Here is a 13,168-nt window from a genome sequence, read left to right as displayed (position 1 = left end):
CTATTTTTAAGAAAGGGAAAAAAAGTGATCCAAGTAATTATAGGCCTGTTAGTTTGACATCTGTAGTATGCAAGGTCTTGGAAAAAATTTTGAAGGAGAAGGTAGTTAAGGACATTGAAGTCAATGGTAAATGGGACAAAATACAACATGGTTTTACAAAAGGTAGATCGTGCCAAACCAACCTGATTTCCTTCTTTGAGAGAGTAACAGATTTTTTAGATAAAGGAAACGCAGTGGATCTAATTTATTTAGATTTTAGTAAGGCGTTTGATACTGTGCCACATGGGGAATTATTAGTTAAATTGGATAAGATGGGCATCAATAGGAAAATTGAAAGGTGGATAGGGAATTGGTTAAAGGGGAGACAACAACGGGTCCTACTGAAAGGTGAACTGTCAAGTTGGAGGGAGGTTACCAGTGGAGTTCCTCAAGGATCAGTTTTGGGACCAATCTTATTTAATCTTTTTATTACTGACCTGGGCACAAAAAGTGGGAGTGTGCTAATAAAGTTTGCAGATGATACAAAGCTGGGAGGTATTGCTAATTTAGAGAAGGACAGGGATACCCTACAGGAGGATCTGGATGACCTTGTAAACTGGAGTAATAGGAATAGGATGAAATTTAATAGTGAGAAGTGTAAGGTCATGCATTTAGGGATTAATAACAAGAATTTTAGTTATAAGCTAGGGACGCATCAACTAGAAGTAACGGAGGAGGAAAAGGACCTTGGAGTATTGGTTGATCATAGGTTGACTATGAGCTGCCAATGTGATATGGCTGTGAAAAAAGCTAATGTCGTCTTGGGATGCATCAGGAGAGGTATTTCCAGTAGGGATAAGGAGGTTTTAGTACCGTTATATAAGGCACTGGTGAGACCTCACCTGGAATACTGTGTGCAGTTCTGGTCTCCCATGTTTAAGAAGGATGAATTCAAACTGGAACAGGTACAGAGAAGGGCTACTAGGATGATCCGAGGAATGGAAAACTTGTCTTATGAAAGGAGACTCAGGGAGCTTGGCTTGTTTAGCCTAACTAAAAGAAGGTTGAGGGGAGATATGATTGCTCTCTATAAATATATCAGAGGGATAAATACCAGAGAGGGAGAGGAATTATTTAAACTCAGTACCAATGTGGACACAAGAACAAATGGATATAAACTGGCCACTAGGAAATTTAGATTAGAAATTAGACGAAGGTTTCTAACCATCAGAGGAGTGAAGTTTTGGAATAGCCTTCCGAGGGAAGTAGTGGGGGCAAAAGATCTATCTTGCTTTAAGATTAAACTCGATAAGTTTATGGAGGAGATGGTATGATGGGATAACATGGTTTTGGTAATTAAATATTCATGGTAAATAGGCCCAATGGCCTGTGATGGGTTTTTAGATGGGGTAAGATCCAAGTTACCCGGGAAAGAATTTTCTGTAGTATCTGGCTGATGAATCTTGCCCATATGCTCAGGGTTTAGCTGATCGCCATATTTGGGGTCGGGAAGGAATTTTCCTCCAGGGCAGATTGGAAGGCCCTGGAGGTTTTTCGCCTTCCTCTGTAGCATGGGGCATGGGTCACTTGCTGGAGGATTCTCTGCTCCTTGAGGTCTTCAAACTACAATTTGAGGACTTCAATAGCACAGATATAGGTGTGAGGTCTTTTTTAGGAGTGGTGGGTGAAGTTCTGTGGCCTGCATTGTGCAGGAGGTCAGACTAGATGATCATAATGGTCCCTTCTGACCTAAATATCTATGAATCTATGAATCTATGACTTCTAAACAGATAAATAAAATGGTATATTCACTTGATGCCTAATTAGACTGAGGAACTTGTTGCCACAAAAGGAAGTTGAGGCCAGATGCTAAGCAAGAATCAGGAAGGGTTTGGACATATACACGGATAGTGACAATCTCCAGGTACAATAGTTACAGCTAAATGAATATTTTGGAAAGCCTATACAGGCATGTGTTTCAGGACACAAGCCAATCTCTAACTGTTAGGCATTTGGGTGACACCCTCATGATATTCAGGTCATCCCCCTCCATCAACCAACTGCTGGATTTCTTACACCTTGTACTGCAGATTTTGTGGCTTTCACTGTTAGAGAAAGGACACTGGACTACATGGACCATAGATCTGATCCACAATGCAGTTCCTATATTGGAAAGAAGCCAAATTTCTGTCATAGAAAAAGACATTCTCATGCTGGACTATGGCTTTGTACTCAAGAGAATGGGCACCAGGGGCACAAGTACAGGCCGGCACCTCTATCAATTCCCTTGTTTCGTTTGGTGAGACACTTTCTTGCAGGCACCCAGCATTGTCTGAGGCATAAATTACAGTTGTTAACAAACAAGTGTAAGAAGAGACATGTGTCAGCAGCTCACCTGCCAACCCTTCTTATGCCCAAATATCGAAGAAGTTTGCAGATGATGCAATATTTGGGGGGAAGTAAATAATGAAGAGGACAGGTCACTGATTCAAAGCAATCTGAATTGTTTGGAAAACTGCGCCAAATCAACCAACATGTGTTCTAATATAGCCATGTAGATATCTACACCTAGAAACAAAGAATGTAGGCAATGCTCATATGATGGGGAGATATCCTGGGAAGTGCAATGACTCTGAACCAGATTTGGGGGCATGAAGGGGTAATTAGCTATACATGAGCTCCCAGTGTGACCATGTGGCGAAAAAGAGCCTGAGATGATAACCAGGGAAATCTGAAGGAGAAGTAGAGAAGTTATTTTACCTGTATATTTGGCACTGGTGTGACTACTGCTGGAATCCTCTGTCCTGTTCTGGTGTGCATGGTTAAAGATAGATGTTGATACACTGTGGGGGAGGGATAGCTCAGTGGTTTGAGCATTGGCCTGCTAAACCCAGGGTTGTGAGCTCAATCCTTGAGGGGGCCATTTAGGGATCTGGGGCAAAAATTGGGGATTGGTCCTGCTTTTAGCAGGGGGTTGGATTAGATGACCTCCTGAGGTCCCTTCCAACCCCGATATTCTATGATTCTATAAAGAAGGTTCAGAGAAGAGTCACAAGAATTAGTAAAAGATTAGAAAACCTGCCTTATAGTGATAGACTCAAAGCTCTCAATCTGTGTAGTTTAACAAAGATGGTTAAGGGGTGACTTGATAACAGTCTGTAAGTACCTACATGGGGAACCAATATTTAATGATAGGCTTTTCAAGCTGGCATACAGAGGTGCAACAGGATCCAATGGCTGGAAGTTGAAGTTATAGAAATTCTTTCTGGAAAAAAGTTTGAGATTCCAGCAACTGTTCTGTCAGTTTATTTTGATTCAAACAAACTTACCCAGCCTTAGAGGCTGCGGCACGACTCCAGTTGAAGTCACTGGAGGCTAATGACTGGTGTAAATAGGGCTATTTATTTATGTCCCTATATATGGATTTAGGGTGAACTCCTGGCTGTTTTCAAAGCTTTGCCATTGATCTCAATGGGATCAGATTAACCCTGAGTTTTTTAATTTTTGCTACAAGCTGCAAAAATCACGGGTTCGGGTCCTGCTACAGTAAGCCCGTTTCTGTAAAGGTGCTGAAAGTATATGAAGGATACCCCCAGTTTATATGGCATTATGAGACCAGGCACGAAAGATGGGGATTCCAAAACACGTGGGCCCTGATTTGGCTCTCAGGGAAGCCAGCGTCAATCTGGAGTGACCCAGTGAAGGTTGAATGCAAGAGCAGAATCTGGCCAGTGTGCGGCCCATTCTTGTTGTGAAACCTCTGGTAACACAGATACTCACTGCAGAGGCTTTGGCTGCACTTTCTAATAGGACAGTGAAGGTGCTGAATTGGAAAAAAATGAGTGAACCAGAGGAAAAACTACACCGTCCAAAAAAGGAAGCTATTGAGACAGATAGAAGGACACAGTAAGAGACAAAGTACTCATCTTAAAAACAAATATTTGTATAAACTATCTCAATATGATCTTTCAATTTTACCAGGTAAATCCCTTGGTGTTTCTGACAATACTAAACAAACAGTTCAAGTCACAGTGGTGGTGAATTCCTGCCCAGATGGTTTTTCACTTCCACCCTGGAGCCCTTCCTCTGCCCTTAGCAATAACTTTAGTACAGGAACAGGCAACTCACCGAAATCCTGCTCAGCAGAGAAAAAAAATCTCCATACAGTGACAGGAAGGGAGAGCCCTGAAAATCAAGGTACGAATCTCAACATGTCTGACACTCGCCATGTTGGGCAGTGAGTTTTATGATTCCCCTGTACAGTCCCTGCAGACTCTCAGATTGGCAAGGAATCCCAGGTAATTCCCTCGGCTCCATGAGATATGGGCAGAGCAGAAAATTGACCCTGGAGAACTTCAGCTTGAGTGCCTCCCCCGGGAGTGAAGAAATAAATTGCTGATACCAGAGGCTGAAGATTGTCAGGGTAAACTGTCTTGCAGAATGTTGTTCAGCCTAGCAATTGACAATGTTTTTTTTTTTCCTCCAGGTATAATGTACAGCCATCTGCACTACGTGCGGAATACTGCTACAAGATACGGGACAAAAAAACATTTTCAAGTGATCGTAGCAGCATAGCAAGACATACTGCCCATGCAAAGTCAATGCTACTCTGTGAAGGCCAAATGAAGTGATCCTCAATTGATGCAAGCCATAGGGCATGAAAAAGGCTTTCTTCTCCCAAGATTCTGGTATCAAAGGTGTTTGCCAGTATAACTTTGTGAGGTCTAAAGTGGATATACATCTGGAAGACCAAACTGTTCTAATATTCCATCTCCACTCTGCATCGGGTAATCATCCAATTTTAATACTGCGTTGATCTTTCAGACATCAATGCAGAAAAGGGACTGTGATATCCTGTGTGAGAACTAGTTCAATGGTTCTTCTCCACTCACTGTGGTGTTTGACATTGTTATGCCCTGCTGGGATGAGAACACAGGGGTAAAGGAATCAAACAACCACTATATCTGGATCTTTTGGACTGGATACAGTCCCTGCCCCATGCTTGCATCACAGGTGCCTGGGGGCCGAATTTTGGATGCTGAAGGTATGAGTGTGATGGGTTATCGGCCCCGGGGTGCAGTCTGGGAGCCATGGAAACTGCTGCAACCTTCTAACCACCCAGCTGGGCTGGCCCTTTTCCACCCTGCTTTGCTGGTGATTCAGCCTCTCCAGGCCGTGTGATCACCCAACACGACAGCAGATGGTGCCACACACCCAAACTGAGCTACCCAAGGGCTTACTTAAGTCACCCAAGTACAAAGAGTAGACACTGGGTGTTAGAGGGTTTTACCTTCACCCTGCTGCTTTCTCTGACTGAATCTACCAAGATAAACACAAGTCATCGTGGCTGATGATGGACGTGGGTGTAATAAACAAGTGCGTAGAACTTGATTGGCTGTTGTGCAGGTGTGCAGCTTAGAGGGAGCACTGATGTCACCCCCCCATCCTAGTTGCCACGGTCTCATTTAGCAGCCATTGGTGAAAGGGTTTGTGACCATGTGTTTGATTTCGGAAAGCTGGGTGTGGATTGCTCTCTCAAACACAAATCCCTGAAGTCTCTAAATGTACCTGCTGTGAAGACTGTTAGTAGCAACATTTCCAGGCCTTATCACACATCTTTGAGGGCATTTGTATCAAGTCCTTGTCATTGCTGACACTTGCTGTAGCTGCTCCACCTTCCTGGGCTGTGGGGTTCCAGGCCTCCTGGGCTCCAGAGAGTCCTTCCCCTCCTTCCACAGTGGCAACACAGCCAGGACTCATCCCTCTACCACAGGTCTTCCCCCTCGGATGATGCACAGTTGGGCTATCTACCCTTAGACCCTTCCACCCCAGCTCTTGCCCTCTCTGTTTCCCTGGCACTCTTCCTATGAATCCCTTCCTCTGGCTTCCCTTCATAGATCAACCCTTCCCCAATGTCTATTTTGTTTGCATAGACTGGGTCCCTTCCCAGCCACTTTCCCAATTTCTTAGCAGAGAGTTTGGCCTAGTCTCCCCAGACAGCTACTGGGGCAGCTCACCCAGCTTTCCGGTGTCTCTTCTTCACTACTGACTGAGACACAGGCTTATATACTATAGCCCTGGGATTCACATTCACCGGAGCCCTGGGCTGTCCATTCCATCGCCACCCTTAAAGGTCAGCTCTGCCTTGACAGAGAGCAGATCAAACCGGGCTACTATCAGAAAGTACCCAAGCTGGTTCTGGGGTAGCTGTGGCTGACATTGCCCTGACACATGCTTTCCCAAGACAACTGCTATCTGCGAGGGTCTAATGTCATTTCATTGTTGGATGATGTAGGAGAAACCGCTTCTATTCAGTGACAAACGCAGCGAGTTCTGGGGCTCCTGCGATTCAGGCTGTCTGCTGTCCGGTTTTGTGCCCCAGAAGGCAGGCTGTCAATAGTGTGATACTGTGGGAAATGCCCCAGATTAATAATTGTAGTGCTTCTGTGCGGAGGGAGGGCAACCTGGCTCCTCCCGATTTAATTACGCAATACGTACATGGTATGTTGTCTGTTAAGACACTCATGTGAATTCCCTTGAGCAGTGGGAGGAAACGGGAGCAGTTATTCCTGACTGCCCTGAATTACCACAACCATGACTCAAAGGCAGTTCTCAGAATCCTCAGGAAGGCTTTCCAGAATCTTTCTTTGGCGCATAATACGAAAAACAAAACTAACATTTCCCATTGATTTCTTTAATGCTGAAGGCTCGTAAACTTCATCGGCCCTTTTACTGAGAAGAATTATTTTCATGGGTGCCTTCATTATGTCTAAATATTGAATATGAGAGGAAGGAGTGATTCATACTGGTTGTTGATCAACTGTGTAGTCAATTTCTTGACAAAGCTTTAATTTCTTACGAAATATATTCAAGAGGTCAAATAAACAGTGTCATTTTTACTGCTCTAAACCCATAATAAAATAGTACCAGAAAAAGGATTTATACAATACCAGTCTCTGGGAAGCCGTCTCGTGCAGTGATATTACATTCATCTTACGCAGAAAGTGTGCTTCCCAAAGTTACACACTTCAGCTTTTTTCCTTTATATGAAGATTTCACAAGTTACACCTCTCTTTATACATCACTAAAATCCAGCCCAAAATCTAGTTTGTCCCATTCCGTACTGTATGCAGGGCAATAGTCCTGCTGTTGTGGGAAACTTTCCTGGCTTCTGCACTACCCAGGAGAATTGGCTAGTGAAAGGGTTTGAGTCCCCACTCCCACTCCCTTTACCCAGAGACCTGCCTAACCTCAACGACTCCCTGTGACTTTGCACTCTATATTATTTTATGAAATAATGATGAGTGTGAATATAATGTAACTAGAATATGCTTCATGCAAAAGGTCTCTTGTAAGGTATCATTACAAAGCTTATAAGTTACTGAGTGTGGTCATCCTATTTGTATAAATGTATCACTCTTGTATCTGAAACTAGAAATATGAAATATAACTCTGAGGGCCTATTTTAATTATGCAAAGTGTGGGCCATTAATGGTGGTTTGGAATCTTAATGGCTCCCATGAAGCTAGACAATTGACTGGGATGTCTCTATTTGCAGTCATGTCTTCCTTGAGTCAGGGTGGGAGGAATGAAGGCTTGGGGTCTTACCATGACATGTGATCATGTCACCTGAACTGGAATCCATCTTTAACCTTGTGCTTTTCGATTGAGAAGGAAGGGGTGGGAACCCAGAGAGGGACCAAGGATTCCCACCTTATGCAAAAGATATAAAAGCGGTGGAACAGAACAAAAGGAGTCCATCATGAGCAATCCCCCAGATACCCTGAGCTGAGCTGGAACAAGGGCTGTACCAGGGGAAAGAATTGTGCCCAGACTGGGAAGGTGTCCAGTCTGTGAAAGAAACTTATTGAACCATCTCTGAGGGTGAGATTTTGTCTGTATTCAGTTTTATTACTGTATTAGGCTTAGATTTGTGTGTTTTATTTTCTTTTACTTGGTAATTCACTTTGTTCTGTCTGTTACTACTTGGAACCACTTAAATCCTACTTTCTGTATTTAATAAAATCACTTTTTATTTATTAATTAACCCAGAGTATGTATTAATACTTGCAGGGGGCGGGGGGGATGACAGCTGTGCATATCTCTCTGTCAGTGTTATAGACGGTGAACAATTTATGAGTTTACCCTGTATAAGCTTTATACAGGGTAAAAGGGATTTATTTAGGGTTTGGCACCATTGGGAATTGGGCATCTGAGTGTCAAAGGCAGGAACACTTCTTAACTGGTCTTCAGTTAAGCCTGCAGCTGCTAGGGGAAGCGGTTCAGACCTGGATCTGGGTTTGCAGCAGGCTAGTGGGTCTGGCTCAAACCAGGCAGGGCTCTGAAGTCGTAAGCTGCTAGGGGCAGGAAAGCAGGAGCAGAAGTAATCTTGGCACATCAGGCAGCAGCTCCCAGGGGTTTTCTGTGATCCAACCCGTCACACTCCCCTTACACTCTCCTGTGTAGCAAAGTCCTTGTAATGATGACATGGCTGGTCCCAGGATTCCTGGCAGGCTGAAGCACCAGTCTCATTGTGGTCACTTAGGACAGGTGCTAGGGTGGCCCCACTCCAGTGTGCCCTCTTCACACCAAATGCTTCCGTGACTCTCTGATCATGACATTATGTTCAAACCAAATATATTTTACTAAACAATAATGGTTAAAAAAATGAAAAAAAAAAAGAGAAATATTCAAGAAACAAGGAACCCCACTCTGCGGGCATGGGGAACACCACAAACAGCTAATTCTGGTATGTAAGAAATGTTCCCAGTTTGTTCCTCACATGTCCCGTGCCTCCTACCCAGGCCGTGGCTGCTCTGCCTGATACTGTAAGTGAGGCATCTGTCCTGGTGGTGGTCATACTCCCTTAGGCTCTAGGTTGCAGTATTCTTCTCCCCAGCATCTGTCCTTCCATCTCATACACGTACACCCTTCTGCCTTCTGGGCTGCTTCTCTGCCCCTTATGTTTCTGGCTGCTGCTGCTCTCCCTCCAGCTCAGCTTGAAAGACTGCCAGATTTCTACTGCATTATTAGCCCAAAGTCATTTAAAAACTAACCCAAAATTAGCTCTATTTCTTGAAGCAAAGGGGTATTTTTTAATCAACACATTGGCCTATACATCAAGAAAGAAATGGAAGATTTCATTAGATATCTAGTACAGATTTGATTTCTTTTTAAAAAGCTACAAGCCCCAGCAGGAGTTGATGCACCTTAGCAACAAAGCTATGAGATGACAAACAAAATCAACCCCCCAGTACTGGTACTAGTATCCCAATTGAGGGTTGACAGGTGTTTAAAAAAAATGACTGTATTAAAAATAATCCAAAAGTAGCCCAAGACTTATGTAGTCTAAAAACAAAAAATCACATTATTATGTTATGTTTTTTTCTAATGGCATTCAATGATGGTAATCAACGTCCATATTTTGAGTTGAATTAGCTTGTTGCTGTTAATCTCTAAATGGCAACATTTCATCCTCGATGTCTTCATTGGGAGTAGAATGCTCCTCCTACTGCTCATACATCAGCAGTGACCACTGCAATTATTTCTTTCTTTGGTGCAAACTGTTCACAACAGATTTTGTGTCATCGCATATGTGCCCTAATAAGAATGTTTTCTATAAGTTCCTCTTGCATCTTCTTGCACAATTTTGTTTATATCAAGTTCATCTGAGAAAAAAACAATCATTCAACTGCAGCATTGCTAAAAGGTAACAACAGTAATGAAAGAGCAAACAAGCCAAGTTCACTAAAGTCTTTGTCCTCAGCTGAATCCGTGTTTTCGAGAACTTCAACCCCAAACTGCTCAACTTGGTTTTCCTGAGCATGAGGCCAGTGAACCATCAGCAAAACTCTCCACTGCTGCTCCAACTGTCCAAGCTCTCCACAAACCAATGGCAAAAATGAGATATCAGCCAACCTAGCTCATGCAGAGCTGAGCGCAGTAGAAGGACTTAATACTGCAAGTGATTCAATCACCTCAACATTTGGTGGCAATCTCTGTTTCATCTGTTTCAAAAACTCCAACATGAGATCTCGACACCTATTTTGACATCTTCGCCAGTGTGAACTGTTAGTGTCTGTTTTGAAAGTTCCAACCTGAGAGCAGCTCAATGGTTTTGGTTGTAGTTTAATACAGTAGTCCCGTTCTCAAAAATACACAGTTTCACAAATCTAACCAATAAGCTCTAGAAGAATGTCTTCAATTCCTGCAGCAGCTTTCCTGTATTATCACTTTCCAGTTGAAATATTTGGTTTATCCTACAGGCTTCCCGAATCACTGGACATAGGAAAATCAGGTAAATTTTACTCACCAGATCTCTGAACATATGAAAAAGAAGTTCAGCATTGTTGTTTCTTTCTTTGTCTTTGGCTATGTAGAAGCATAGATTCAGTCTGTCAAACTGATCAAGAATCCTCTACACACAGGTATTAATGCAAAGCCACCTTAAGCCAGAAAGCTGCATTATCTTCTGGTCGTCTGAAAGTCATGGAAAGGCCAAGTGACAGGGGTTGGGGCTGATGGGTGATGCTGAAAGAGGTCAGGTGATGGTCAGAGAGGGAACTCAGCAATGGAGAGAGCACTGGTTGATGATGGAGTGATAAGTCATTAGGTGTGAGGAATTTCTCAGACTATGAACTTCCACAATGGTGAGTTTAGCCTAACTAGAAGAGAGCACCCATGATTAACAAGGAGATATCCTTTCCCCCTCTAGTCAGAAAGTTTTAAAGTCAGTGGCCCCTGAGAAAGCACATTCTGCAAGTGCATTTGACCACTTTCTCACGAAGCTCTTTGTTTTTGACGCCGTAGATGACAGGGTTGAGCATGGTGGGGAGGAGGAAATAGAGGTTGGCTAAGATAATATGAATGTGGGGAGCGATGCCCTGACCGAACCTATGTGTCAGACTGGAAAAGAAGAAGGGAGGATAAGACATTAGCATCACACAGATGTGGGCTGTGCACGTATTAAGGGCTTTCTGGTGGGCTTTCTTGGAGGAGATTCTGAGGACAGCCCTGATGATCAGACCATAGGACAGGGCAATGAGCATAAGATCTAACCCTAAGACTACAAATGCTATCACCAAGCCATACATTTTATTGACTGTGGTTTCCCCACATGACATCTTCACCACAGCCATGTGCTCACAATACGTGTGGGGGATAATGTGGTTGTCACAGAATGGCTGCCTACTCAGGAGCAGGGGCAGGGGCAGAATGAAGAGAACAGCTCTTATCAAACCCACTAGCCCTAGCTTAGCTATTCGTGCATTGGTGAGGATGGTGGCGTATCTCAGAGGGTTACATATGGCAACATAGCGATCAAAGGCCATTGTCACGAGGACAGCTGACTGAATAATAGAAACTGAGTGAAGGAAGAACATCTGGGTGAGGCAGCCATGCACAGTAATACCTTTCAAATTAAACCAAAATATACACAGTGCATTTGGCATGACGGAGGTAGATATGCAGATGTCTGTGAGCGCCAGCATGCAGAGCAGCAGGTACATCGGCTTGTGGAGGGTCTGCTCCTTGCCTACCACAAACAGAAGCATGAAATTTCCTAACAGGCCAATAATGTAGAACATAGAGAATGGGATGGAAATCCAGATGTGAGCAGCTTCTAGCCCAGAGATGCCCATTAGGATGAATGTTGAAGGGTCAGAGGGTGTGCGATTGAAATCTGCCATAAGGTTGTCAATATGTCAATCAGGTTCAGAAATGCTCAAGGTTCCTGTGAAGGGACAGAAACATAGTGAGGGGCTTACACACTCTGTAACAATTATAAAAAAATACATTTCATAGTTATTAACAATCTAGAATGGGGGTGAACAGCGAGGTGGCAACTATTGCAGATGGCACCAAATTATTTAGGTCATAGTCAAGTCCGGAGAAGTCCTCAGAGGGAGCTAACCAAGCCAGGTGAATGGCACATTACCTTCAATGTTAATAACTGAAACATGTATTCACATTGGAGGGAAAAGCTTGAACTCCTCAAACACCTAACAAGGTTGTAATTTAACGGTATGAACTCAGGACAGGGAGCTGGGCATCATGCTACACAGCTCTGGGAAACTCTCCTCACAGTGCAAGCAGGGACAGAAACTAAGCAAAACATTGGAACCCAGAAGGAGTGGGATGGGGAATCATACAGAAAATACAATGTATTGAGATCAGTCAGACAATGTTTCACTCTCCTCTGGACTCCTCTGTGTAGCACTGGTCACCCTTCTCACACAGGATATTGCAGAACTAGAGGGGTTCAGGGAATGATCAAGGAGAGAGGTTGAAAAGCCTGGGATTGTTACCTTACAAAGGAGGAGATATGAGAAATAAGAGGAGATATGAGAAAAGTCTGTAAAATACGGACTGGAAGGAGAGAGCGAGAACACATGCTCTATCTACTCTCCAACAAAAGATCAAGAGGACATTCAATTACACTGAAATGTGGCAAATTCAAAACACATAAAAAAAGAATGCTTTCTTCACTTGATCCCTAATTAAACTGAGGAACTCATTGTCACAAGACATAATTGGGTCCATGAGCTAAGCAAGGATCAGTCAGTGTTCGGACATTTACATGGATAGTGAGACTATCCAGTTACAATAGTTACAGCAAAATAAATATTTAGGAAAGCCTCTATGCCAATGTGTTTCAGGGCACAAGCCAATCTCTTGCTGTTAGGCATTAGGGTGACAACCTCATGATGGTCAGGTCAACCCCCCATCCACTAACTCCTAGGTTGTTACACCTTGTACTGAAGCACCTGGGACTCTCACTGTCGGAAAGAGGACACTAGACTAGATGTACCATAGGTCTGATCCATAATGCAGTTCTTGTGTTGGAAGGGAGCCAAGTTTCCCTCATGGAAACAGGCATAATCATGCTGGGCTATAATTGTGTACTCAAGGGAATGGGTACTAGGGGCACAAGTGTTGTGGTATTTCGGGCTATAGGTCAGCAACTTGGCTCCCTTCCAACTTGTTTCTTTGGTGAGACAATTTCTGGTGGGTTACAGGCGTTAATTGGCTAGTGTAAGCAGAGACATGTGTCAGCTACTCTGGTGCTTACCTTCTTATGCCTGAATATTGATGAAGTTTGCAGATGACACAAAAAGTAGGGGATGGTAAATAATGAAGAGGACAGGTCACTGACTCAGAGCAATCTGGGTTGATTGGCAAACTGGGTCGA

General features: G+C 43.5%; 1 protein-coding gene across 1 annotated transcript; it reads right to left on the bottom strand.

Moving 5' to 3' along the window:
* Nucleotides 1–10,709: 10,709 nt before the first annotated feature.
* LOC140895135 (olfactory receptor 52P1) lies at nt 10,710–12,215 on the bottom strand. The gene is made up of 2 exons (XM_073304517.1): nt 12,170–12,215; nt 10,710–11,710 (listed from the first exon to the last, which is right to left on the bottom strand). The coding sequence occupies exon 2, from the start codon at nt 11,664–11,666 to the stop codon at nt 10,710–10,712; it is 957 nt and encodes a 318-aa protein (XP_073160618.1). The 5' UTR covers nt 11,667–11,710; nt 12,170–12,215.
* Between the last annotated feature and the right edge of the window lie 953 nt (nt 12,216–13,168).

Source organism: Lepidochelys kempii, chromosome 1 (assembly GCF_965140285.1).
Source record: "Lepidochelys kempii isolate rLepKem1 chromosome 1, rLepKem1.hap1, whole genome shotgun sequence".
Lineage (NCBI taxonomy): Eukaryota > Metazoa > Chordata > Testudines > Cheloniidae > Lepidochelys > Lepidochelys kempii.
The sequence above is the reverse complement of the archived record's forward strand: the minus strand, read 5'-3'. Positions and strand labels throughout refer to the sequence as shown.